This window comes from Heteronotia binoei, chromosome 18 (genome assembly GCF_032191835.1).
Source record: "Heteronotia binoei isolate CCM8104 ecotype False Entrance Well chromosome 18, APGP_CSIRO_Hbin_v1, whole genome shotgun sequence".
NCBI lineage: Eukaryota > Metazoa > Chordata > Lepidosauria > Squamata > Gekkonidae > Heteronotia > Heteronotia binoei.
In genome coordinates, this window is record NC_083240.1 from 13,880,257 (window position 1) to 13,904,412 (window position 24,156).

Consider the following 24,156-nt stretch of genomic DNA (forward strand, 5'->3'; position numbering starts at 1 on the left):
CTAACTCAGTGGGGGAAACAAAAACCTCAAAAGACAAGAGTTTTTCAAATCACAAAAAAAAAAAAAATTAAATTAAAACTTGCTGAAAAATAGAACAGTCTCTCTCTCTCTTTTTTTAAATAGCTAATCTTTTAAACCCTGATGTATCTTAATAACAGTCGATGTCTTTAGAAACAGTCTGGTTTTTCTTCTTTTGAAGCGTATGTAGCTTTCAATGCAGGTGATATATTTCAAGATACTGGTCCACTTGAACCACCGGATGAATTAAAACCGTAGTTTTGTCCTGTCGTGACCAAAATAGCTGCACCTTGGCTGCGACTCAACCGGGCGGGGTGGGTGGGGGGAAATAAAAAACCAACAGGCACATCATTGGCAAAATCCACATGAGTCCCGAGTTTCAGACTGTGATTCTCAAGTCTCTTTGGCTACCAGACTCTGCACTTCTCCGAAGGGTGCATGGTGGTGCCCCCTTTGCACTGGAATGCTTCTGAAAAGGCTTCAAAGTTCTGCAAGGACCCCATCACCCTGGGAAAGGAATGAGAAGGAAAAGAAACGTCTCAAAAAGGATATTGTACAGCTAGAAAACAGCTAAAGAAGTTGGGAATTTCCACTGCAGGAAGGACATCACGAAGGTTTATAAAATTATGTGTGGTATAGAAAAAAACAACTGTTTTCTCCATCTTTGAGTAACATATTTTCAATGGATAGCTTCCCTTTTTTGGTGTTGTCTTCCTTCCCACAGTGCCAGGAGTAGAATCTGATGCTCACTGCACCTTGTGCCGACTGAAGTTTAGCTCAGCATTTCACCCAACGGACATACAAAGGAGTCTTAAGATAAATGGCTCAAAAGTAGGAAAGCCAGTCTTCAGGTGGGGTGAGGAGATGCTTTTACAACTGACCTCCAGCTGGCAGAGATCAGCTCCCCTGGAGAAAATGGCTGCTTTGAAGGGTTTATTATATGGCATTGTAGCATTCTGAGGCCCCTCCCCTCCCCAGACCCTGCCCTCTTCTGGCTCCACCCCCGAAGTCTCCAGGTATTTCCCAACCAAAACTTGGCAACCCTACTCAGAAGACCTTCCTTCTTATTTTTGTTTTTGAATGTCTAACCTGATAAAGAGTTCTGGAGAACTTGAAAGCTTACACACTTTTCTGTGTTATTTTGGTTGTTCTTAAAACATATTATGTGACCTTTGTTCCATTCCTAGGGTTGCCAGCCTCCAGGTAGGACATGAAGCCCCCCTGGAATTACAACTGATCTCTAAGCTATGGAGATCAGTTCCCCCTGGAGAAAATGGCAGCTTTGGAGGATAGACTTTATGGCACCACATCCCTGCTGAGGTCTCTCTCCTCTCCAAACTCCCCTCAGGCTCCAACCCTAAATCTCCAGGCATTTCCCAGCCTGAGCTGGCAACCCTACCCCCCACCTGGGTCACTGCTGGAACTCAACAGTGGGTTGAGAGAAGAGTCACTAGGACCTTACCTGTACTTCAATGGACTGTGGACATCAGTCTTAATGGATTGGCTTGCATATTCAGGCCTGTAGGAACCGCACCAGACCTGGATGGGGACAATGAGTGCAGTTTGCATGAGTCTAAAAATGTCCCATGCAGGGTTCCGTCTAAGCTGAGTGAGCTAGCTCATTGATTGTTAGCCTCCAGCTCACACATTTTGGTCTTAGCTCAGGAAGGATGACCCCAGAGCACACTAATTTCTGCAGCAGCTCACAACTTTAGTGCCAGTAGCTCACCAAGTAGAATTTTTGCTCACAAGACTCTGCAGTTTAGAGGGAACATTGGTTCCATATAGACAGAAATACCCATGTAGAACCAGCCAAGCCAAATGCTGACCTGGATTCTTAGGATATGGATCTTAAAAGACCTGTTCTGGTACAAAGCAACACCCTTAGCGGCCCAATCTATAGTTGATTCGCCTCCAATCTATCTAGTTTCATTCCCCATCCTTCTTTATAGCTTCTGTTCAGGCACAGATACAGTCCACCCACTAGGTGGACCTAGGCAGTCTCCTAGGGCTCTGGAGAGTGAGGGGTAGCCAGGATTGTAGAAGAGACTTGCCTGGAGTGCAGGGTTGCCAGGCCCCTCAGAAAAGGAGGAGGTTCCCCCACTGCCAGATTCTACAATCAGCTGGCTGTTGGGAGGACTTACCAGGAGAAAGAGAAAGGCCCAGGCCTTGTTGCTGGCATTGCACAGGAAATGACATCATCAGGCCAGCCAGCGCCATCTGGTGATGCTCTAGTATTTGGGCAACAACTCTATGGTAGAAGCTGGTTTTACCATACAGTTTTTGCCCAAATATCAGAATGTTGCAGGGATGTCACAGAGTGATGACGTCACTTCCTGTGTGACACTAGCAATGAGGCCTGAGCTTTTCTCTTTCTTTCTCCTGGTAAGTCCCCTGTCCCACCCACCTGAACATTGGCCCTAGATGTCTCCCCCTAAGAAGGACACGGGTTGACCTGGTGGCTCAAGAAGTGCACCTAGTTGGTTAGCCAACCTAGGGTGACAAAATCCCTTCAACTGGTCTTGTTTCTGTCCTGTATTTGTGGTTCCAGGATTCAGCCCTGAAGGACTCTATTATTTGCAAGTGCTGATCTTGATGTAAACAAAGGGAGCAAAAGTCTATACTCAGAGGCATCTTTGCTACAGCTTTCTCCACGATACCCGAGAAAGGCGCTACAAAAATCCACACCACAAGCTCAGAGCTACCTGACTGCATCTTCCCCACCTGGACAGGTAAAGGAGCTTAGAAAGAGAACGTAGAGAAACAGCGGATCGTTATAACAAGAGACCCTCTCCCAGTCAACAACCTGGGCAAAATTGAGGAAGAAGAGCTGTTCGTGAGTCAGATCCAACCCAGGTAAACTTGGCTCCTTTCCTTCTCTTTCAACCCATTTTAGGTAAGCCTGTTGAAGAAAACAAGTAATTATTGCTTAACAACGAAAAAAGGACCTTTTATGTGTTCTGTAATATAACATCTAGCCCTGACTTGGATAGCCGAAGCTAGCCCAATCTCGTCAGATCTTGGAAGCTAATTAGGGCTAGCCCTAGTAAGTATCTGGATGGGAGACCACCAAGGAATACCAGGGACTCTTGGCAGAGGCAGGCAATAGCAAACTGTCTCTGAATATCCCCTGCCTTGAAATTGGCTGCAAAAACCCCCAGCACAAAACAAAAAAACACCCTTCATGCTGGCTCAAGATGATTAGCGATGGGCATGAACTGGCTCATGAACTAAAGTTTGTGACAAATTTTTGCTGGTTCATGGCTTGTGAAGCGAAGTTCAGTGTAGATCAACTGGCACAAACTTTACATGAATTTTTAAGCAGTGTGTGGAGGTTTGTGAACAGATACACTTCCAGACAGCCTGTCTCACCCCAATCTGAATGTTTACCCAACTTCAACGTGACAGAGGGGGCAGAACTTGGAGGGCATGTAGAGGAACATCCGGGGGAGGTCCCCTTCAAGTTTGGTGTCTCTAACATGCTGGGGGGCGGCGGGGGGCGGGCAAGGATTCTACTGCAGCACAAACCTGAAGACGGAACCAGCTTGTTTGGTCCCTAAAGGTTCGTGATGGTTTGTGGTTCATGAACTAGGTACACAATGAATCATGAACCGACTCAAACTGCATTTTCCTGGTTTATGCACATCCCTAAAGACAATTCTCTACACGAGGCAGACCTCAAAATGGCACTCTTCTCCCAGAAATGCTGGCTGCCACCCTCCCAGTGTTTGGCCACTCCCACTGTGGACATTCTCATTGCCACTGCGCAGGGCTTTTTTTTTTTTTTTTTTGAGCAGGAACGCACAGGAACGCAGTTCCAGCTGGTTTGGTGCCAGAGGGTGTGGCCTAATATGCAAATGAGTTCCTGCTGGGCTTTTCCTACCAAAAAAGCCCTGCCACTGTGGTTACTAGGCTTGCCAACCTCAAATGGGTCCTGGAGATCTCCTGGCTGACTACAGAGGTCATTTCCCCTGGAGGAAGTGGACACTTTAGAGGGTCGCCTCATATCCTGCTGAGGTCTCCCTCCCTCCAAACTCTGCCACCCCCAGGTTTCATCCTCAAATCTCCAGGAATTTTCCCACACAGAGCTGGCAACCCTATCTCCAAGGAGGCTGTCTAGGTGTTTGGTTCAGGTTGTCTAGACAACCATCGTGGCGCTTAAACCTTTCGGAGATGAAAGCGGAGAGTTCAGTTCGCTCCTCACCTGATGTTCTCTTCTGTCTCTGCTCCTCAAGCGGCAGATTATAACCTTCTGCAATGTCAAACCCATTAGCTGGGGCTGCTGGGCGTTTAATTGGCCAATTTGCTTTTTAGGGCCGGAGCTATTACTGGAAACAACTTAATGTGCTTTGGCACAAGTCACTTCTGAACCCTCCCTTGCCTTCCCCTTTAGCTGGAGTCGGCGCTCCACATCCCAAATCAAAGAAATAGCTTTGGAGACTAAATTTGCAAAACGATCCCTTCCGAATAATTGTCAGTGTTTGTGTTTAGAAACTTTATATCAAGGCAGGAGAGAGAACCTTCCACCTTGGCCTCTTCATGCTTCCTTTCCTGATCTTTCTGGGGTGACAACCTAAACGTATCGGCCTGTCCCTCACCTGGCATAATTTAAAGGGAGCAGATGAGGAGGGGAGGGATGGTGGCTCAGTGGTAGAAGAAGAAGAAGACATATTGGATTTATATCCCGCCCTCCACTCCAAAGAGTCTCAGAGCGGCTCACAATCTCCTTTACCTTCCTCCCCCACAACAGACACCCTGTGAGGTGGGTGGGGCTGGAGAGGGCTCTCACAGCAGCTGCCCTTTCAAGGACAACCTCCGCCAGAGCTATGGCTGACCCAAGGCCATGCTAGCAGGTGCAAGTGGAGGAGTGGGGAATCAAACCCGGTTCTCCCAGATAAGAGTCCGCACACTTAACCACTACACCAAACTAGCTCTCTCATCAGCTTGGTGTGCATAAGCTCCCTGGATCAATCCCCAGCATCTCCAGTTAAAGGATCTCACCATAGGTGATCGGAATGACCTCTGCCTGAGACCCTGGAGAGCTGCTGCCCATCTGAGTAGACCAGGGGTGTCAAACATGTGGCCCTGGGGCCGAATCAGTCTCCTATCAGGCCCCTGAGGAACTGGCTGTTGTCTGCTTCCTTCTACCTCTCTCGCGCTTCCTTCGGCATAACAACTTGCTTTTCCAGGCTTGCTCAATAGCACAGGAACTACAGAGCAAAACCTCTATTTTCTCCATTGGCTCCTCCCTTGGGGAGGAAGGCGGGTAGGGAGAGCTTGCTTTGCCAGGCACTCTCAATCGCACAGCGGAGCTTCTGAACCAAGCCTTTCTTCCTTCTATTGGCTGAGGCTACTCCCCCTCCTGGTCCCCTGGGGAAGGAAGGAGCCAGAGCTTCCTTTCCCCTGATCCCTGGATCCCATGGGAGACATACAAAGAAAGCACCTTTAAGACCATGTGCTAATATTTTAAGGATTTAAAAAAAAATTTTTTTTGTTTTGTCTGTGTCCTTTATAAAGTTTATATCTCTGCTACCTAATCATAAATAGGTACACATGGCCTGGCCCAACCTGACATGGCTCGTCCCAACAAGGTCTCATTTATGTCAGATTCAGCCCTCATAACAAATGAGTTTGACACCCCTGGAGTAGCCAGTACTGACCTTGATGGGCCGAGGGTCTGGTTCAGCACCACACAGCTTCACGTATTCATGTGAATAAGGTCTCCCTCCTTTGCTTTCTCATCTCTCTTGCAATTCCATCCATTGCATTCATTTGCTTTGAACATTTCTACCTTGCTTCTCTGCTAAAAATGCCAGAGGCAATGTGCAACCCAATTAAAACACATAACGATCCAATAAAAAAAATGGACACAAAGATCAAATTGGCCCAGCAGTCTGGGATAAAAACATCCCAGGTCTTAAAACCTAGACAATGACAACATAGCTTAAAAAAAAAGAAGAAGCAGAGAGGAGTCAAAGATAGTTGATAAATACCTAGCAATTGTAGAGCCCATTTCTACAAAGTGCTTTACATAATATTACCTTGCTGGAATCCTTATAACAGCCCTGGAAGGCAGGCCAGTATTATTGTTCCCAGGGCTTCTCTTGTAGCAGGAACTCCTTTGCATATTAGGCCACACACCCCTGATGTAGCCAATCCTCCAAGAGCTGACAGGGCTCTTCTTACAGGGCCTTCTATAAGCTCCTGGAGGATTGGCTACATCAGGGGCGTGTGGCCTAATATGCAAAGGAGTTCCTGCTACAAAAAAAAGCCTTGTCCCCATATTGCAGAGGGGGGGAACTGAAACTGCAAGGATGGCTTGAGTAAGGTCGCTGGTGAATTCATGGCAGACATGATATAGAAAGGGACTGTGTCAAGTTCTTTCCCGTTTAGCTCCCTAACCAGAATACCCAGAGGAGGTATTCACATCACATCCTCCTACTATCTGTTACTATTAATGGGAGATGCCAGGAACTGACTCTGGACCTTCTGTATGAATAGCAAACGCTCTACCTTTGGGCCACAGTCTCCCATTCCAGATTCCAGCAATAACTCATGTTATCTCCTGCTATATCTGAAGGAAAACATGCACAACAGGAACTTAGTTACCTTGTAGGCCTGGCGGACGCCTCCATTGTCAGCAATGTTTTCTCCAAGTGTGCTGATTCCACTGACCTATGACAGAAAACATTCCTTAGTTCCACATGTAAAATACATCTCCCCTGTTCCCTCCGTTTTTTGGTGCCAGATTTTCACTCGGTACTGTTTTCTATTTCTCCTTATCTCTCTGTGTGTGTGTGTATGTGCGCGCATGTCTGGATGTCCTGGATGACTGGATTCTATGGAGGCAAGAATGTTCAGAGAGGTGGCTTGCTGCCTGCCTCTGCATCCCAGCCTTGGTATTCCTTGGAGGTCTCCCATCCAAGTACTTGCTAGAGTCGGCCCTGCTTAGCTTCTGAGATCTGATGAGATCAGCTTACCTGGGCTATACCAGGTCAAGACTATTTTTCCTCAATTTCAGCTCAGCCTTGAGACCAGGCTACAACTAAATGAGACCCATCCCATTCACAGTTTGCAAGTCATTTTTTTTGTTTGCATCTTTTTAGCCCTCTGTGCTACAGTTGTGTGAATATGCATTAATAAAACACTGCAATAAAGCAGTTTTCAAGTGACATAAGATTGCACACAGCTTTTTGTATGGTGTTTCACTGAGCCTTGCATGCATTACCGTGCAGTGAAAAAAACATGACAAAAAAGGAATGTTTTGTTTCAGTCATATGTACAATTGGACAAGTGCTTTGTTACACCACACCTGTGCATTAGTGACATATACGTGAACTGAAAGCAAACTGCAGATGAATAGAATAGAACTGTGTGCAAAATTTTGGAAATGAAAACCGGAAACACAGAGAATTCCAAACATTTGGAAGATTAGGCAGCTAAGAACTGCAGATCTGGATAATGAGAAGTTCAATGGCCTTCCAAAATATAGTTGGAATTCTTACTCTGGATATTATTGGAGTTTGTGTATTAATGAATCTGAATTATGAACAGGTCAGTGTCCTAACAGCCGTTACGATTAATTTCTCTATTGATCAACAGTCATTGGTGAGGATTTTGGCATGATTTAATAAATAATCAGTATTTGATATCTTAGTATTTAAATAGTCTGTTTTTAATAGTGAGAACCACATAGCAATCAGTTAAAGCTTTTACCACATAGTAAAATGGCATAAACATAGGCTTGCCAATCCCCAGGTCCCAGCAGGGGTTCTTCTGCTTTCCCAGGCTCCTTCCCGCCCCCAGTCAGCTGGCCACTGGGGGGAAGCCCCGCCCCTAGAGGACCATGTGCCTTTGCACCTCCAGAGGCTTCAGTCTCCGATTGAAAGGCTTCCTCTTGGGATGCTGTGTCTGTGTTGCTGTGAAGAAGTTGGCAGCAACTCGTGAGTAGCGAGGCCAATCCACTGCTTCAGAGTTGCCAGAAACGGGGTGGGGGGGGGGAGGGAAACATCTGCTGAGCACTTCATTATTCCCTTTGTGGAGATCGATTCTCATAGGGTATATAATGGGGAATTGATCTGGAGGTTTCGGGGGCTCTGGGGGAGCTGTTTTTTGAGGTAGAGGCACCAAATTTTTAGAATAGTATCTAGTGCCTCTCCCCAAAGTACTCCCCAAGTTTCAAAATGATTGGACCAGGGGGTCCAATTCTATGAGCCCCAAAAGAAGGTGCCTCTATCCTTCATTATTTCCTATGGAAGGAAGACATTTAAAAAGGTGTGCTGTCCCTTTAAAAGTGATGGCCAGAACTCTCTTGGAGTTCAGTTATGCTTGTCACACCCTTGTTCCTGGCTCTGCCCCCAATATCTCCAGACTCCACCCTCAAAGTCCCCAGATATTTCTTGAATCGGACTTGGCAACCCTACATAAACAGCACTCGAATAATCTACTATGCAATTTCATGTAAGTTCCACACAGAGAGGTGCACTCATGGATATAGTTGTGAGAAGGAAAAGTGGCTTAATGGCTGCTGCTGACCAAAAGTCCACATACACTAAAATGCACTTAAGCATGTTGATTGATGGCAACACACCCCAAAAAAGAACAACCCCCTCCCCTTTGATGTGCACCTCCACTGACTGAAATTAGGTCGTGCCAATCAGCTAAACTTTAATCAGTTGAATCCGTAGACTAAAGCTTGCAGGTAAGCCATATTCTGGGTGAAAATGAGTGAATTTGCAAGCATGATTTCCCCTTCTCACTCCTGTATCCCACTATCTAATCAGCTTTCAGTTTGAAGAAAATGATTGTGCAAACTAGGACTGAATCAAAAAATGTCTTTTGGAGCCAATGATGTTTGCCACAGAACATTCAGTCCATTTGTGAACTAAGAACATCCTTTTAGCCAGCGCTTTTTTGTTTTAAAGCAGGAACTCCTTTGCATATTTGGCCACACACCCGTGGCCTACTGTAAGCTCTTGGAGGATTGGCCACATCAGGAGGTGTGGCCTAATATGCAAAGGAGTTCCTGCTACAAAAAAGCCCTGCTTTTAGCTAATATAATTTTGGGCCCCAGCTGCCCAGCCTTTTAATCCTTTTCACTTCTACAACAATAATATTTTAGAGTCTCATTCGATGTGAAAATTCTATTTGATTGTTTTTAATTATGCACATAAACAAACCAAGCCAGAGGTGACCTAACTCACATTTTGTCCCCCGGCCAGCTCCCATGTATAGTTCCCATACTGGTAGATCATACATCGGGACTGCTCCTTGAAACGTGTCGCAGAAAAGTTGCTCCACCAGTCAAGCATGTTGCCATCTTTATCAAAATTCCTGCCTGTTTGGGTGGGTGGGGAGGAAATGAATAAACAGAAGTAATCACAGACTCTGGAGAGTCCATACAGTATTAGTTATATGTGGCAATACAGCTTAAGCATTGGGGTTGTCAGGTCTCCTGCTATGGCAAGAGACCTACTACCAACAACCCTGTCTTCCCACCGCTAATCCAAGCAGCATGGGAGAATTTTTTTTAAATCACCAGCATCACATGGTAAACCTGGAAGTGACCTCATATCAGTCTAGGAAGCAGCAGAAAATCTATGATTTTACAACAGAGTTTCTGAAAATTCCTAGAGTGACATGATGTTGCTTCCAGTTCTCACCAAAAGTGACATCACACTATGTGCCCTGCTGGGGATCTCCCCCTCCATATCCCTGCCCACCATTTCCTGGCAGCTGCCAGCCAGCAGCTGGCATCCTGTCAAGTATGTAAAGGGCCTTATACTGGGGGTTGAAGGGTATTGAGCTATACCTCTGGAGTAAACTGCAAAGGTCGCAGTCTGCAACAGTAAATAAACCTCTTTGCTCCAATAGGCCAGAACAGGTCACATGGTACAATCCACCCCTGTAAAAGCTTCCAAGTTAAGCTTGCGAAAGGCACCATTCATCATATCGAAACATAATACCATAAAACTTGACTTAAAAATGACCCAAATAGGCACAAAGTTATCTGGCTGGAACTGATATAATTTGTACACTCTCCCATCTGCAAGGGCCAGTTAATATAATGTGTGGTATCTCTCCTGCTTTCTGGGGATGTGGACCAGCTACAACAAAGTGAATCACTGTGGCTGTGTGTTGTACAGAGACTCAGGTTCATACAAACGGTATTCCCACCTATGTGTTCCAGGGACATTTTCACTAACAGAGGGAGGTTCATATTAGAGGAGAACCAACCTCAAGAAGAAGGGATTTTTCCTGCATAGTGACTCATCTCCCACTCCTTACCATTGTCATCAAACCCATGTGTGATCTCATGACCAATGACCATTCCGATCCCTCCAAAGTTGAGCGCCTGTGGTTGGTGCTTGCTGAAGAAAGGGGGCTGAAGAATCCCTGCAGGAAAAACTGCAACCATATATAAAAAAAGATAGTTATAATGGAAGTTCACACTTCTCTCAATGGTTTAGCATCATCTTCTCTAGCTTCGGTGTTTCAGCATAAGAAATCTCATTGGAGTTGAGTTATGGAGTGGTTTTCCTCCATTCTGCATCATTATTGCTCCAGATTTTCTGTCTCTGTACTGCATTCTACTGAGTGCTACTTTAACTACTATAATGTCTAGAATTAAGTCCAGAATTAGGCTGATTCCACACTAACCTTGCTCTGTGCCAGGCTTCTGTTTCTCTCGGAGCAAACTAGCGATTTCGCACCAGCTGCTCTATGCTCCCATTTTGCTTGGGGAAAAACTGCAATTTGCCGCACTGCAGTGTAAACTTGAAAAAACAGGTTTATACCGCAGCGTGGCAAATCATGGGTTTTCCCTGTACAAAATGGTGGCATGGAGCAGCTGGTGCGAAATTGCTAGCTTGCTCCGGAGAGAAATGGAAGCCTGGCGCGGAGCAAGGTTAGTGTGGAATCAGCCATAGTTTCTGTGCAATTTGCTGTAAAGTTTAATTCCTTCTAGACATCTATATCCAGGGCTTTTTTTGAGCAAGAATGCACAGGAATGCAGTTCTGGGTGGCTTGGCTTCAGAGGGTGTGGCCTAATACGCAAATGAGTTTCTACTGGACTTTTTCTACAAAAAAGCCCTGTGTGGAACAATAGTGATGTCAGGGGGTGTGGCCTAATAGGGAAATGAGTTCTTGCTGGGCTTTTTCTATAAAAAAGCCATGTCTACATCTATTTCCCACTCCTGCTATGTTACCAATGTACATATGTGCATTGACAAAAGACAGCAAAAAACCAATCTTGATGCAACTGTACATATGAATGCATCCAGATTCTTCTTGAGTTTCTAGATGCTCTCAATGACTGTGCTATGGAGCAGATGGTCGCAGAACCTACCAGGGGTGGAGCGATCCTGGATTTGGTACTAAGTAATGCCCAAGACTTGGTGAGAGATGTAAAAGTGATTGCACCGCTTGGGAGCAGTGACCATAATGTTATTGATTTCACCATTTGTATAAATAGGGAGTTGCCCCAAAAGACCAGCACAACCACGTTTAACTTTAAAAGGGGTAAATTCTCTGAGATGAGGAGGCATGTGAAGAGGAAACTGAAAGGAATGGTAAATACAGTCAAAACCCTTGGGGAAGCTTGGAGGCTATTTAAAACTACAATCCTAGAAGCTCAGATAAAATATATACCACAAGTTAGGAAAGGCACAAACAGGTATAAGAAAAGGCCTGCATGGTTAACAAACAAAGTAATGGAAGCTGTAAAAGGTAAGGACTCCTTTAAGCAGTGGAAAGCTAGTCCACATGAGTTTAATAAAAGGGAACACAGGCTGTGGCAAATCAATGCAAGATTGTGATCAGGCAGGCAAAAAGGGACTATGAGGAGAATATTGCAAAAAAAATAAAAATAAAGACCAACAATAAAAATTTCTTCAAATATATTAGAAACAGGAAACCAGTCAGGGAGGCAGTGGGGCCCTTGGATGACCAAGGGGTAAAAGGATTACTGAAGGAGGATAGGGAAATGGTTGAGAAGCTGAATGCATTTTTTGCCTCCGTCTTCATTGTGGAAGATGAGAAGTGTTTGACCACTCCAGAACCACTAATTTTGGAAGGGGCGTTGAAAAACCTGAGTCAGATTGAGGTGACAAGAGAGGAGGTCCTACAACTGATTGACAAATTAAAAACTAGTAAGTCACCAGGTCCGGATGGCATACATCCAAGAGTTCTGAAAGAACTCAAAGTTGAACTTGTGGCTCTCTTGACAAAAATACGTAATCTTTCATTGAAATCTGCCTCTGTTCCTGAGGACTGGAAGGTAGGAAATGTCACCCCCATCTTTAAAAAGGGTTCCAGAGGAGATCCGGGAAATTACAGGCCAGTCAGTCTGACTTCAATACCGGGAAAGTTGGTGGAAACCATTATCAAGGAGAGAATGAGTAGGCACATTGATGAACACAAATTATTGAGGAAGACTCAGCATGGGTTCCGTAAGGGAAGATCTTGCCTCACTAACCTGTTACAGTTCTTTGAGGCGGTGAACAAACATGTGGACAAAGGGGACCCAATAGATGTTGTTTACCTTGACTTCCAGAAAGCTTTTGATAAAGTTCCTCATCAAAGGCTCCTTAGTAAGCTTGAGAGTCATGGAGTAAAAGGATAGGTCCTCTTGTGGATCAAAAACTGGCTAATTAATAGGAAGCAGAGAGTGAGTATAAATGGGCAGCCTTCGCAGTGGAGGACGGTAAGCAGTGGGGTGCCGCAGGGCTCAGTACTGGGTCCCACGCTCTTTAACTTGTTCATTAATGATTTGGAGTTGTGAGTAAGCAGTGAAGTGGCCAAGTTTGCAGATGACACTAAATTGTTCAGGGTGGTGAGAACCAGAGAGGATTGTGAGGCACTCCAAAGGGATCTATTGAGGCTGGGTGAGTGGGCGTCAACATGGCAGATGAGGTTCAATGTGGCCAACTGCAAAGTAATGCACATTGGAGCCAAGAATCCCAGCTACAAATACAAGTTGATGGGTTGTTAATTGGCAGAGACTGACCAAGAGAGAGATCTTGGGGTCGTGGTAGATAACTCACTGAAAATGTCAAGACAGTGTGCGATTGCAATAAAAAAGACCTACGCCATGCTGGGAATTATTAGGAAGGGAATTGAAAACAAATCAGCCAGTATCATAATGCCCCTGTATAAATCGATGGTGTGGTCTCATTTGGAATACTGTGTACAATTCTGGTCACTGCACCTCAAAAAGGATATTATAGCACTGGAAAAAGTCCAGAAAAGGGCAACTAGAATAATTAAAGGTTTGGAACACTTTCCCTATGAAGAAAGGTTAAAACGCTTGGGGCTCTTTAGCTTGGAGAAATGTTGACTGCAGGGTGACATGATAGAGGTTTACAAGATTATGCATGGGATGGAGAAAGTAGAGAAAGAAGTCCTTTTCTCCCTTTCTCACAATACAAGAACTTGTGGGCATTCAATGAAATTGCTGAGCAGTCAGGTTAAAACAGATAAAAGGAAGTACTTCTTCACCCAAAGGGTGATTAACATGTGGAATTCACTGCCACAGGAGGTGGTGGCGGCTACAAGCATAGCCAGCTTCAAGAGGGGATTGGATAAAAATATGGAGCAGAGGTCCATCAGTGGCTATTAGCCACAATATGTATGTGTGTGTGTGTGTGTGTATATTGGCCACTGTGTGACACAGAGTGTTGGACTGGATGGGCCATTGGCCTGATCCAACATGGCTTCTCTTATGTTCTTGTGCCATGTTATGTTATACCGATGCACACATGTTCTTCTGTACACAGTGAAAACCATATACAGTAAGAACTTGGATACAACAGTATTTACATCACTTCTAGATTTTCCCCCCAGCATATAACCAAAGTGTACGTGTGCATCACTAACAGGGGCATAGAGAGGAAAATGAAAATGAGCTGATAGCTACAGGCAACCTATCTCAATGCAAATTTAGAGCAACAGAGGCTTCTTGATGCGCTGTGTCTGCTTTGGAAACGATAACTCTAAAATACACAGGGCGTTTTCGCACTCACCTTCAGCCGGCGCGACCCCCCTCTTCACCGCGCAGGATCTGCGCGGATTTCGCACTAAACGCCGCGGAGCAGCCGGAAGAGCCGGAAACTCCCGGCGCTTTTGCGGCGCAAACGGAAACCGCCAAAAAGCAGTTTCCGTTTGCGCTGCTTTTGCGCCGGGAGTTTCCGGCTCTTCCGGCTGCTCCGCGGCGTTTAGTGCGAAATCCGCGCAGATCCTGCGCGGTGAAGAGGGGGGTCGCGCCGGCTGAAGGTGAGTGCGAAAACGCCCACAGAGAAATTTGAGAGAATTTTGGAAGCGTCTGGTGCATCCCTGTCTGCCCCCTCAATTTATCTCAACACACTCCATTGCTTTGGGCATTCCCCCACTCTGCTCAGCTCGGATAATAGAAGTGACCCTGTTTATAACAACAAAGCTTCAGCATAAGTAAACCCGGTGAATTAAGGCAGGGAAAGGGACTATTTACCAGCATTCAAAAAAGCGTTACACTTTTGATTTTTTAAAAAAATAGAAAATAGACGAATTTACCAATCTGGTTCCGGTTGGGGGAGTAGAAGGCATTGACCACTGCAGCACCAATCAGCCATCTACAAAACAAAGAGAGGAGCATCAGAGTCTGATGATCTGATACCAGGATACAGATGCTAAAGGGAGAACCTTAATTCACTGAACGCATCACAGGAAAGAAGAAAGTGAAATAGTTTAGATAAAGAAGTTCCCTTTCAAATTAGACCCAACTCCAGGTGGCAGCACAGAGATCAGTTTCCCTGGAGAAAATGGCTACTTTGGAAGTTGAATTCTTTGGCATTATACCCCACTGTATAAGAGCCCCGTGGTGCAGAGTGGTAAAGCTGCAGTACTGCAGTCAGAGTCCTCTGCTCACGACCTGAGTTCGATGCCAGCAGAAGCTGGTTCAGGTAGCTGGCTCTAGGTTGACTCAGCCTTCCGTCCTTCCAAGGTCGGTAAAATAAGTACCCAGTTTGTTGGGGGGAAAGTGTAATGACCGGGGAAGGCAATAGCAAACCACCCCGTAAAAAGTCTGCTGTGAAAACGTTGTGAAAGCAACATCACCGCAGAGTCGTAAACAACTGGTGCTCGCACAGCAGACTACCTTTACCTTTTATACCCCACTGAGGTCCCACCCCTCCTCAAACCACTGCCTCCCCCCAAGCTCTAGACCTAAAATCTCCCAGGTTTTTCCCAACCCAGAGTTGGAATTTTGCATAAAGGTGCCATAAAACTGGAAAAGGAAGGTTGAGCCACCACAAGTAAGAAGTATGGCATCATTGCCCTGTTTAAACACATGTTTGGGAATCCATGTTGGCCTGGATCACCTGTGCTTCTGCTTAAAGAGGCTCTGCAATCTGGACACTCACACATCTTGGTCGACTCTCTCTCTCAGCTTTCTCAAGCTTTTCTGCGCCACAGTTTGGAGGTTTGCCAGGATGTTCTCAAAGTACTCCTGTTCGCTGAAGGTCAGCTGGAGAGAAACAAACAGGTATGAAGACGGAAGGGACTTTCTCACCCAGCTATAGAAAGGTTCACCCCATAAACAAGAGAAAGCAAAGCCACTGGAACGCAGGGTTGCCAACAATTAATCTTCAGATGACAAATGATCAGCTCCCCTGGAGAAAACGGCTGTTTTGGAGGGTGGGCTCTATGGCTTAAAGCCCAGATGTTCCTCCCCCCAGCCCTTGGCTGCACTCCAAAAATCTCCAGGTATTTCCCAATCCCAGAGCTGGCAATCCTAGGGTACATGAGTACTAGGGTTGCCAGGTCTGACTCAAGAAATATCTGGGGAATTTGGGGATGCAGCCAGGGGCAAGGGTGTGACAAACATGACTGGACTCTAAAGGGAGTTCTGGCAATTATGTTTAACAGACCGCATGCAGACCTGCTTTTTAAATGCCTTCCCTCCATTTGGAAATAATGAAGAATAGGGGTACCTTCTTTGGGGGTTCACAGAATTGGACCCCCTGGTCCAATCTTTTTGAAACTTGGGGGGTGTTTTGAGGAAAGGCCCCAGATGCTATGCTGAAAATTGGTGCCTCTAACTAAAAAATAAAAAAGCCCCCCAGAACCCCAGATACCTCTGGATCAATGTTCCATTATACCCTATGGCAATCGTTCTCCATAGAGTATAATGAAGTGCCCTGCGGACATTTCCACACCACCATTCACACACTTTCTGATAACCCTGAAGCAGGGGGAAGGTCTCCAAACCTGGGGATCCCCAGCCCCCAACTGGATTGGCAACCCTAACTTGCATTGGAAAAAGAGTACACCAGTAACTGCATATAGATAAATACAATGGGGGAGGTGGGGGGGATGGAAGGGCTTCAGGAGGAGGGGAGCAATCCTGTGGCTGGCCCCTGCTTTCCCCTGGCCCCTGCTTTTGCGGTCTCTTCTTTCCCACTGCTGCCTTCAGATCCGCTTCTCGCCTTTCCCTTCTCTGGCTTCATTTCCTCTCCCTCACCTCCTCCTCCTCCTCCTCTTGGTTAGGGCGACTCCTGCTGCAAATTTGGGTTCCCTTTGGGGTTGCTATGACAACCAAATATGCTACTTAGACTTTTTTTTTTTTGCTATGCCTTTGCAGGTAACAGACATCGCGCTCAACTTTTAGTTTTATTTTTAACTCCTTCCTTTTTGTCAAATCAGAATTTTCTGACAGACTCAGTGCCCCCTCCCCAAGTGTGATGGTCCCTAAACTCTAGCCTTTTTTATATGTTCTTTTAGGCAGATCACTACTGCGATGGTGTAAAGGCGGGTTTTTTTCTGGCAGGAACTTCTTTGCACATTAAGCCACGCCCCCTGATGTAGCCAATCTTCCTGGAGCTTACAGTAGGCCCTGTAAGCTTTTGGAGGATTGGCTACACAAGAGGGGTGTGGCCTAATATGCAAAGGAGTTCCTGCTACAAAAAAAGCCCTGTGTAAAGGGAAGTCAAGTCATAGCTGACTTTTGGAGGTTTGCTGTTTCAAATACCTAGTTGTAGAGTACCAGGCTTCAGGGTCCAGAAAAGCGCATGTGGATCATATTATAACTAGTGCAACCAAAAGTGCAGGTGCTATTGAGAAATTTTATTGGACAACAGGGAGTTGGAATGTGACTTATGGCAATCCTGTAGGATTTTCAAGGCAAGAGGGGTTCAGAGGCGGTTTGCCTTTGCCTGCCTCTGCACAGCAACCCTGAACTTGGTGGTCTCCCATCCAGCTACTGACCCGGACCAACCCTGCTTAGCTACTGAGATCTGGTGAAACCAGGCCATCCACGTCAGGGTGATCTACCTACATTGATGATTAAAGTTAAGGACGGGTATCAAATGGATCAAAATGGATTGCACCCCAAATTTCTGACTGAGCATTCCTAACCAGTAGAATTTAGAATCAATTGGGGAGACCCAGATTGGACTTAGTGAGTGATAGGGCTTTTTTTGTGTAGCAGGAACTCCTTTGCATATTAGGCCACACCCTGCTGATGTAGCCAATCCTCCTGGAGCTTACAGTAGGCCCTGTACCAAGAGCCCTGTAAGCTCCAAGAGGATAGGCTATATCGGGAGTATGTGGCCTAATATGCAAAGGAGTTCCTTCTAGAAAAAAAGCCCTGAACTATGCAGGTGTAAGGACCAATGAGAACTATAAAACACTTTGTCCTCTGAAAAGTGTTGGAGAAGTGATTGAGGTATAATATTTTACAACCTGACAGTTGGGGGAGCGGGGAAATGGCTGCATCCTGTTATGGGCTTCACACTTACATTCTTATATTCCTGGTCCAGTTTTTCATTCTGATCTTCTAGAATATAATCTGGATAGCCTATTTGCTCTTTAATTGCGATGGCCTAGGAGAAAAATGAGAAAATTCTTCATTTCTTACATTTTATTTCATGATCAAGTAATGATGTATTCTTTAGGTTTTACCCTCTTTGTCAACCTCCTCCCCTTCCAAAATTATCCTGTGAGCTTCCAGTGGGGGATTTGAGTTGGGTGGGGGAAATCATAGAATTTTGGATTTCAACAATATCCATTTACAAATACGTTCCAGCATTCTTTTTTTGTGAATGCAGATATATGTTCCTGGCTGCTACAGGAAATCCCCTGCCTGGCTGATACAGATGCACAAAGAGGCCACAAACTTCCCACAACTCAAAATAGTGTCCTGTCTGAACATTTGCTTGCTAAATTATTCAAGGTGCCCTCTTTTATAGGAGTTACCTGTTGCAAGATTTGACTGCTAAAATGTATAATTTTCAGATGTTTCTGGGAACTAAAATCAACTTAGTGGTCTTATTAGTTTGGGGCCACAATTTGAATCACACATTTTGAGGGAAAGCTGTACACATTTCCCATTTAAATACATAAAATAAAATATAAAATATATCAGGTTATTAATCCGTACATCATCATGTGTGCACCCAATTTCAACTAAGGGAACAATCCTAGGCAGATCTACTCAGAGGCAAGCCCATGTTATTTAATGGTGTTTGCTTCCAGGAAAGCGTTCTTAGGATGGCAATCTAAGTCGTGGATAGACTCCCAACATCTCCTTGCTTGAATCATTCAGTGGGACTCAAGCCATCTATGTATGTGTGATAAAAGGCTAATTGTCTTTTTCATTTGATGGGAAAAAAGGAAAGAAAGAAAGCTCAGTCTTTTTGAAATCTCATCCCTGTCTTAGGCAGGTTCATTTGGCTCTGACCTTTTCTTGGGCTTTGGCTTTTGATGTCTCATCCATCCACTGAAGTTCATCCAGTGTCTCAATAAACACTTCACGGATTTTGTCAATGAGGTCTCGGACCTAAAATAAAGATAAACGGAGTGGTAGCATTTTTTTGTGCTACAGCTGATAATAAAATGGCATGCTGCAGATGAAGATCCATTGGATGTAGGCGACGCAACTGAGATGCATCTGGGAGAGGTATGGAATGTTCTTAATGAGGTTGTTAGCACCGTCCTAGCAAAATATATCCTAGACAGAAGCCAGTTTGTGGCATTCTATCACCCTTTCATGTATCCAAAAAACACAATCATGGGATTGTCTCTCTATAGCAGGCTTAGTTGTCAATAGCTGGGATCAGCAGAGGAAAACAATGATATTCTCTCAAGCAGGGCTTTTTTTTTTTATAAAAAGCTAGCAGGAACTCATCTGCATATTCGGCCACACCCTCTGGCACCAAGCCAGCTGGAACTACGTTCCTGTGCGTTCCTGCTAAAAAAAATAAAATAAAAGCCCTGAATCATACCATTGGTCTATCAAGGTAAGTATTGTCTACTTAGACTGGCATAGGGTTGTCAGGTCTGGGTTGGGAAATACTTGGAGATTTTGGAGGTGGGGCCTGAAGAAAGCAGGATTTGGGGAGGGGTGGGGAGGGACTTCAATGGGATATAATGCCATAGAGTCCACCCTCCAAAGCAGTCATCTTCTCTAGGGAGACTGATCTCTGTCACCTGGAGATAAGTTGTAATCTCAGGAGATCTCCAGCTACCAGCTGGAGGCTGGCAACCCTAGCTCTCTAGGGTCTTGGGCAGAGGTCTTTCACCTATGGCCAGACCCCTGACTGGAGATGCCGGGGACTGAACCTGGGACCTTCGGCATGTCAAGCAGATGCTCTTACCACCGAGCCACAGTCCCTCTCCATGTCATGTATACTTTTTGGGAGGGGTGTGTGGGAGGTCATGGTTTTTAATTCTTATAACCCTACTCACATTGCATTTTTTAAAACTGGGACGTCCTATGCTATTCAATCATATTGTTTTATACGATGTGTTATGTCTTGAGTTTCAGTGAGAAAGGTGGGCTATAAATAAGGTAAATAACTCAATAAATAAATCCAATTCCACTGCCGTGAATGGAAAAAAAGTCAGAAAAAACCCCCCAGACCTTAAGAGTTCTTCCTGAAATGCATGGAGAGAAATGCATAGGAAAAAATGCATGGAAATGAAATTGCACGGGGAGACAAAAAGCTGGAGAAGCAAAGTTTCAATAAAGGTGGAGAAAGATCATACCATTCGTTTGCTCTTTCCAGCAAAAGTCTCCCTAACATAAAGCGCCCCAACTGCGTTTTCCATGTTGTTGTTGACGTAGCTCACACACTCGCGCCACCGGGCTTCCTCCACCATGGTTCCATAAAGTCCCTTTGTAGAAAAAAGTCTGGTCATTTCTGCTGTCAATTCAGACAAGGCCAGGTCCCCTCCTGACTGAACCCAGTGAGGAACGTTACCTTCCTGTAGTTTGCCCGGGCATCTTTGAAACGCCGGCTCAAGCCGCTGACTCTGTCTAGAACCAGTCGCCAAACCAAGTAATTCTGGATAGTGCTGGGTGTGAAAGCAGAGAAGAAACTGGCGAAAAGGGAGTGTCAAGTTTAATCCTAAGAGGAGACTGCAAGCAGTAGCGAATTCTCTGCTATCACTGAGTGAAATTTCAGTTGCAAAGTTTACAAAACCCTGTAACTCGATAACCAAAATGTTGCAACTGAAATGCACGACGCAGGAAGAGTCAACAGTAGAGATGCCACAAATATCTATGTTTATTCTGTCTCTAAAACCTTTCTCTAGATTTCTGTGAGAGGAACCTCCGGATTCAGAGGCACTAAACCTCTGAATCCCAGAGGCAGGAGGCAACATCAGAGGAAAGCCTCAGCCTCTATGCCCTGTTGTTGGCCTGCCAGAGGAACTGGTTGGCCACAAGACAGTGGACTAGATGGACCACTGGTCTGATCCAGCAGGGCTCTTCTGATGTTCTGTCTAAACCGAACCTCTAGAGACAGTCCTGAATGCTTACAGGTTTTTGTTTGGTTATTTCTCAGCCCTGCTTAGAACCATGGTGCCATCTTAAGCAGAGTTATATCTTTCTATGTTTAGGCTTATTTGATTTATATCCTGCCCTCCCTGCTGAAGCAGGCTTAGGGCGGCTCACCATTTATAACGGAACAACAATAAAAACATTTGAATTAAAACATTAAATTAAAACAGTTTGGTGCTAATTTCAGTACAATTTAAAGATGGCATTCAGTAATCCATCCGTTAAGGTCTAATATCTCGGCAGTGGTCAACATTTAGGGCGTTTTCCCACATAGCTTACCTCGGAGCGACGTCCCTCTTCACCGCGCAGCGTCTGCGCGGATTTCGCACCAACTGCTCCGCATAACCAGGAAGAGCCGCGGCTTTTGCGTCGCAGATGTAAACTGGTTTTTAGCGGTTTACATCTGCAACGCAAAAGCCGCGGCTCTTCCTGGTTATGAGGAGCAGTTGGTGCGAAATCCGCGCAGACGCTGCACGGTGAAGAGGGACGTCGCTCCGAGGTAAGCTATGTGGGAAAACGCTCTTAGTTAAACCCACCAAAGTCGACAGACATAGAAGGATGTGACTCTACTGAGAACGGTGTGCTCAATGACTCTAAAATCCCCAAGTTGTTTTCGATTGTCCCCTGTGTAAACTGGACCCACCAAACTTTTATTGTTACTTCATTTCCTGATTTCTCTGCACAGGATTGTGCTCTTAATCTACAGAGAATTTCCCAAGTAGCTGCCTTAAACTTGTCACATACAGTGGATGGCACTTCGGTATAGTCTTTTACTACAACTGTAGCTGCAATTTGGGATTTTTTTTCACCATAGGGTCAACATGGTACTTTTCATTGGTTCTCTTTCCCTCACTTGGATTCAGAACCCTCTTGGGATTGCTACCTGGCTGAATAACTGGAGATGATGACTTTTAGTTCCTGGAGATATGGGACTCCGTGCACAACTACCTCTTCATCAGAGCCAATCTCAATGTTCACTGAAGCCATGACTCCTTGGATAAAAAGGGTCCAATTAAACCCCTAGAAGAGAGAGACAAATACCAGGAAGTCTTTATTCTGAGGAGACCTGTGGAAACACAGTTTTCACCCATCTATGGTCCTCTTTATCCTCAACACCTGACAGAATGCTTTCTCAGTATATTAGTTTAATTAATTGTAATCCCATGTTAAATTGCTTTATACTGAACCAGAACATTAGTCTATTAAGGTCCACTCTAAACAGCAGCTACTGCTAAGGTCTTAGATTGTGGTCTTTTGTATTATCGACTACCTGATCCTGGAGATGTCAAGAACTGAACCTGGAAACTTTTTACTGCAAAAGCAGATTCTCTACCACTGGGCCACAGTCCCTCCCAGATAACTGATACATATAAAGCTGCCTTTATACAGTCAGACCACTGCTCCATCAAGATTTCCAAGGTATAAGTTTTCAAGAGTCAAAGCCAGGGATAGCCAAATTTCCTTAATGTAAGAGCCACATAGAATAAACATCAGATGTTTGAGAGCCACAAAACAGGAAGGAAGGAAGGAAGGAAGGAAGGAAGGAAGGAAGGAAGGAAGGAAGGAAGGAAGGAAGGAAGGAAGGAAGGAAGGAAGGAAGGAAGGAAGGAAGGGAGGGGAAAGGAAAATAGATGGGGAGGGGGGAGGGAGAGATGGAAAGAAAGCAACTTTAACTTTAGATGCATTCTTTAAGCCCTTGGCTGCATTGGCTTGGAGAAGTGATTTACAGAGACAACTGCCTTCTCCAGATGACCAGGGGTGGGGGCTTTGAGAGCCACACAATATATGTGAAAGAGCCACATGTGGCTCTCGAGCCACAGATTGGCCACCCCTGGTCTGAACCTATAGCCTGGAAACCTTGTTGGTCATTTAAGTTGCTACCAGACTTGAATCGTGCTCTTGTACTGCAAACGTCATGGCTGTCCACCAGCAACTGGATCTCCTCTGCGCTTCCAGGCTCAATACGAAGTACTAGCGCTGACCTTTAAAACCATAAAAAACTTGAGAGCCAAGCGCCCGAAAATCCAACTTCGCCCACGTCAACTTGCCCAGGATTTAAGATCTGCTGGCAGCACATGTCTCTTTCAAAGAGCATCTTGTGTCAGGGAATCCTCCTCCTGCCAGAAGAAAGCACGGGATCCAACCCAAGATTTTTTTTAAAAAAAATTTGCTGCTTCTGTGATATTCATAGCTGGTGCTAACAAGTTCATTTTAAAATGAAATGCTACTGCTTCCGATAGATTTTATTTTGCTGTCCCGGTGTGCTGTTATAATAGCGTATATTTTTCATGACTAGGGAGAGGAAACTGCTTTTGTGCTACTGTTTTATTTTGTTGGCTTTTCAAACTGCCTTGGGTATTTCACTTGGAAAGGGGGAAAGGCAGAGGAGTTGCTGAAAACAATAAAGGAAGTGAATAGAATGCTGAGCTGAAAGAGGTCCCGAGCGAGACGCAGGTAAGAGGAGGCTTTTATTTGATCATGGAATAGACGGGGCTTCCTGCCCTCCACAGTCTACTCCTACCAACTTCAGTGCTTATAAACGTGAATGATAAGAACAGAAAATGCTCGGAAACGACACTTATAATTGAGAGGTGCACAATGGAAAACAGCGTTAAATTCTTACATTCAGCGCAAACCTTTCCTGGAGTTCAGCAATTGTCATTTTGTTGTAAAGCAAGGTTACATCATGCCGTTCTTCTGCTGGAACCGTAGCCTAGGAAAGAAAGGAAGGAGCTGTGACCACGCTTTGGCTAATATGAAAAGCCAAGGAGTTAGAGCTCCTCACCTTGGAGGAGACATCCGAGGGCTTCGAGAGAAGCAAAGCCAGTTTTCAATAAGACAGTCACAATTTCTCAGAAGGGTTCTGACTATCCCCAGTGAAGAAGAAAGCTGCTTTGAAGAGTTTGAGCCCAGAATACTTAAGAGACTGCGTACTCCTGTATGAATCTAACCCCATACACTAAGATCATTATTGGTAAGGGTGGATGAACATGTCCTTTTCTCTTTGTGCGTGTGGGGTGTGGGTGTGGTGTTGCCAATAATGGTTTCCAGGGGTCATTTTGTAGGAAAAAAGGTGGTGGAGCTCATCCAGGGATTGTTATGCAGCTGCACCTTACTATTCAATGGACAAGGAGGTGGAACTCTCAGAAAGGTTCAGGAGCTGCACTCCTGTGGGCTCCCACTGAATCTGAGGCCTGATGGTTTCTTAGTCCATTTGTGTTGTGATATTGTCAAAGTGATTCTGGGTACTGGGTAGTTTGTGACAAGACAGAACCAAAACACTCACAACATTGCAAAACTCACTAGTATCCTACCTAGACTGT

The 24,156-nt window shown here is 45.2% G+C and overlaps 1 protein-coding gene across 3 annotated transcripts in view; it reads right to left on the reverse strand.

The window, feature by feature from the left end:
• Positions 1 to 412: 412 nt before the first annotated feature.
• The window catches only part of MMEL1 (membrane metalloendopeptidase like 1), an 84,188-nt gene continuing 60,444 nt past the window's right edge, over positions 413 to 24,156 (reverse strand). For all 3 annotated transcript variants that reach the window (XM_060259132.1, XM_060259131.1, XM_060259133.1), the window contains exons 10-23: positions 23,457 to 23,546; positions 21,717 to 21,853; positions 20,253 to 20,346; positions 20,038 to 20,166; positions 18,731 to 18,829; positions 17,790 to 17,873; positions 15,414 to 15,517; positions 14,566 to 14,624; positions 10,306 to 10,425; positions 9,222 to 9,355; positions 6,628 to 6,693; positions 2,825 to 2,920; positions 1,481 to 1,557; positions 413 to 525 (exon numbers count right to left, since the gene is read on the reverse strand). In XM_060259132.1, coding sequence (XP_060115115.1) covers positions 426 to 525; positions 1,481 to 1,557; positions 2,825 to 2,920; positions 6,628 to 6,693; positions 9,222 to 9,355; positions 10,306 to 10,425; positions 14,566 to 14,624; positions 15,414 to 15,517; positions 17,790 to 17,873; positions 18,731 to 18,829; positions 20,038 to 20,166; positions 20,253 to 20,346; positions 21,717 to 21,853; positions 23,457 to 23,546 — 1,389 coding nt within the window. In that variant the 3' untranslated portion in view covers positions 413 to 425. The remainder of the gene's footprint in view (positions 526 to 1,480; positions 1,558 to 2,824; positions 2,921 to 6,627; positions 6,694 to 9,221; positions 9,356 to 10,305; positions 10,426 to 14,565; positions 14,625 to 15,413; positions 15,518 to 17,789; positions 17,874 to 18,730; positions 18,830 to 20,037; positions 20,167 to 20,252; positions 20,347 to 21,716; positions 21,854 to 23,456; positions 23,547 to 24,156) is intronic.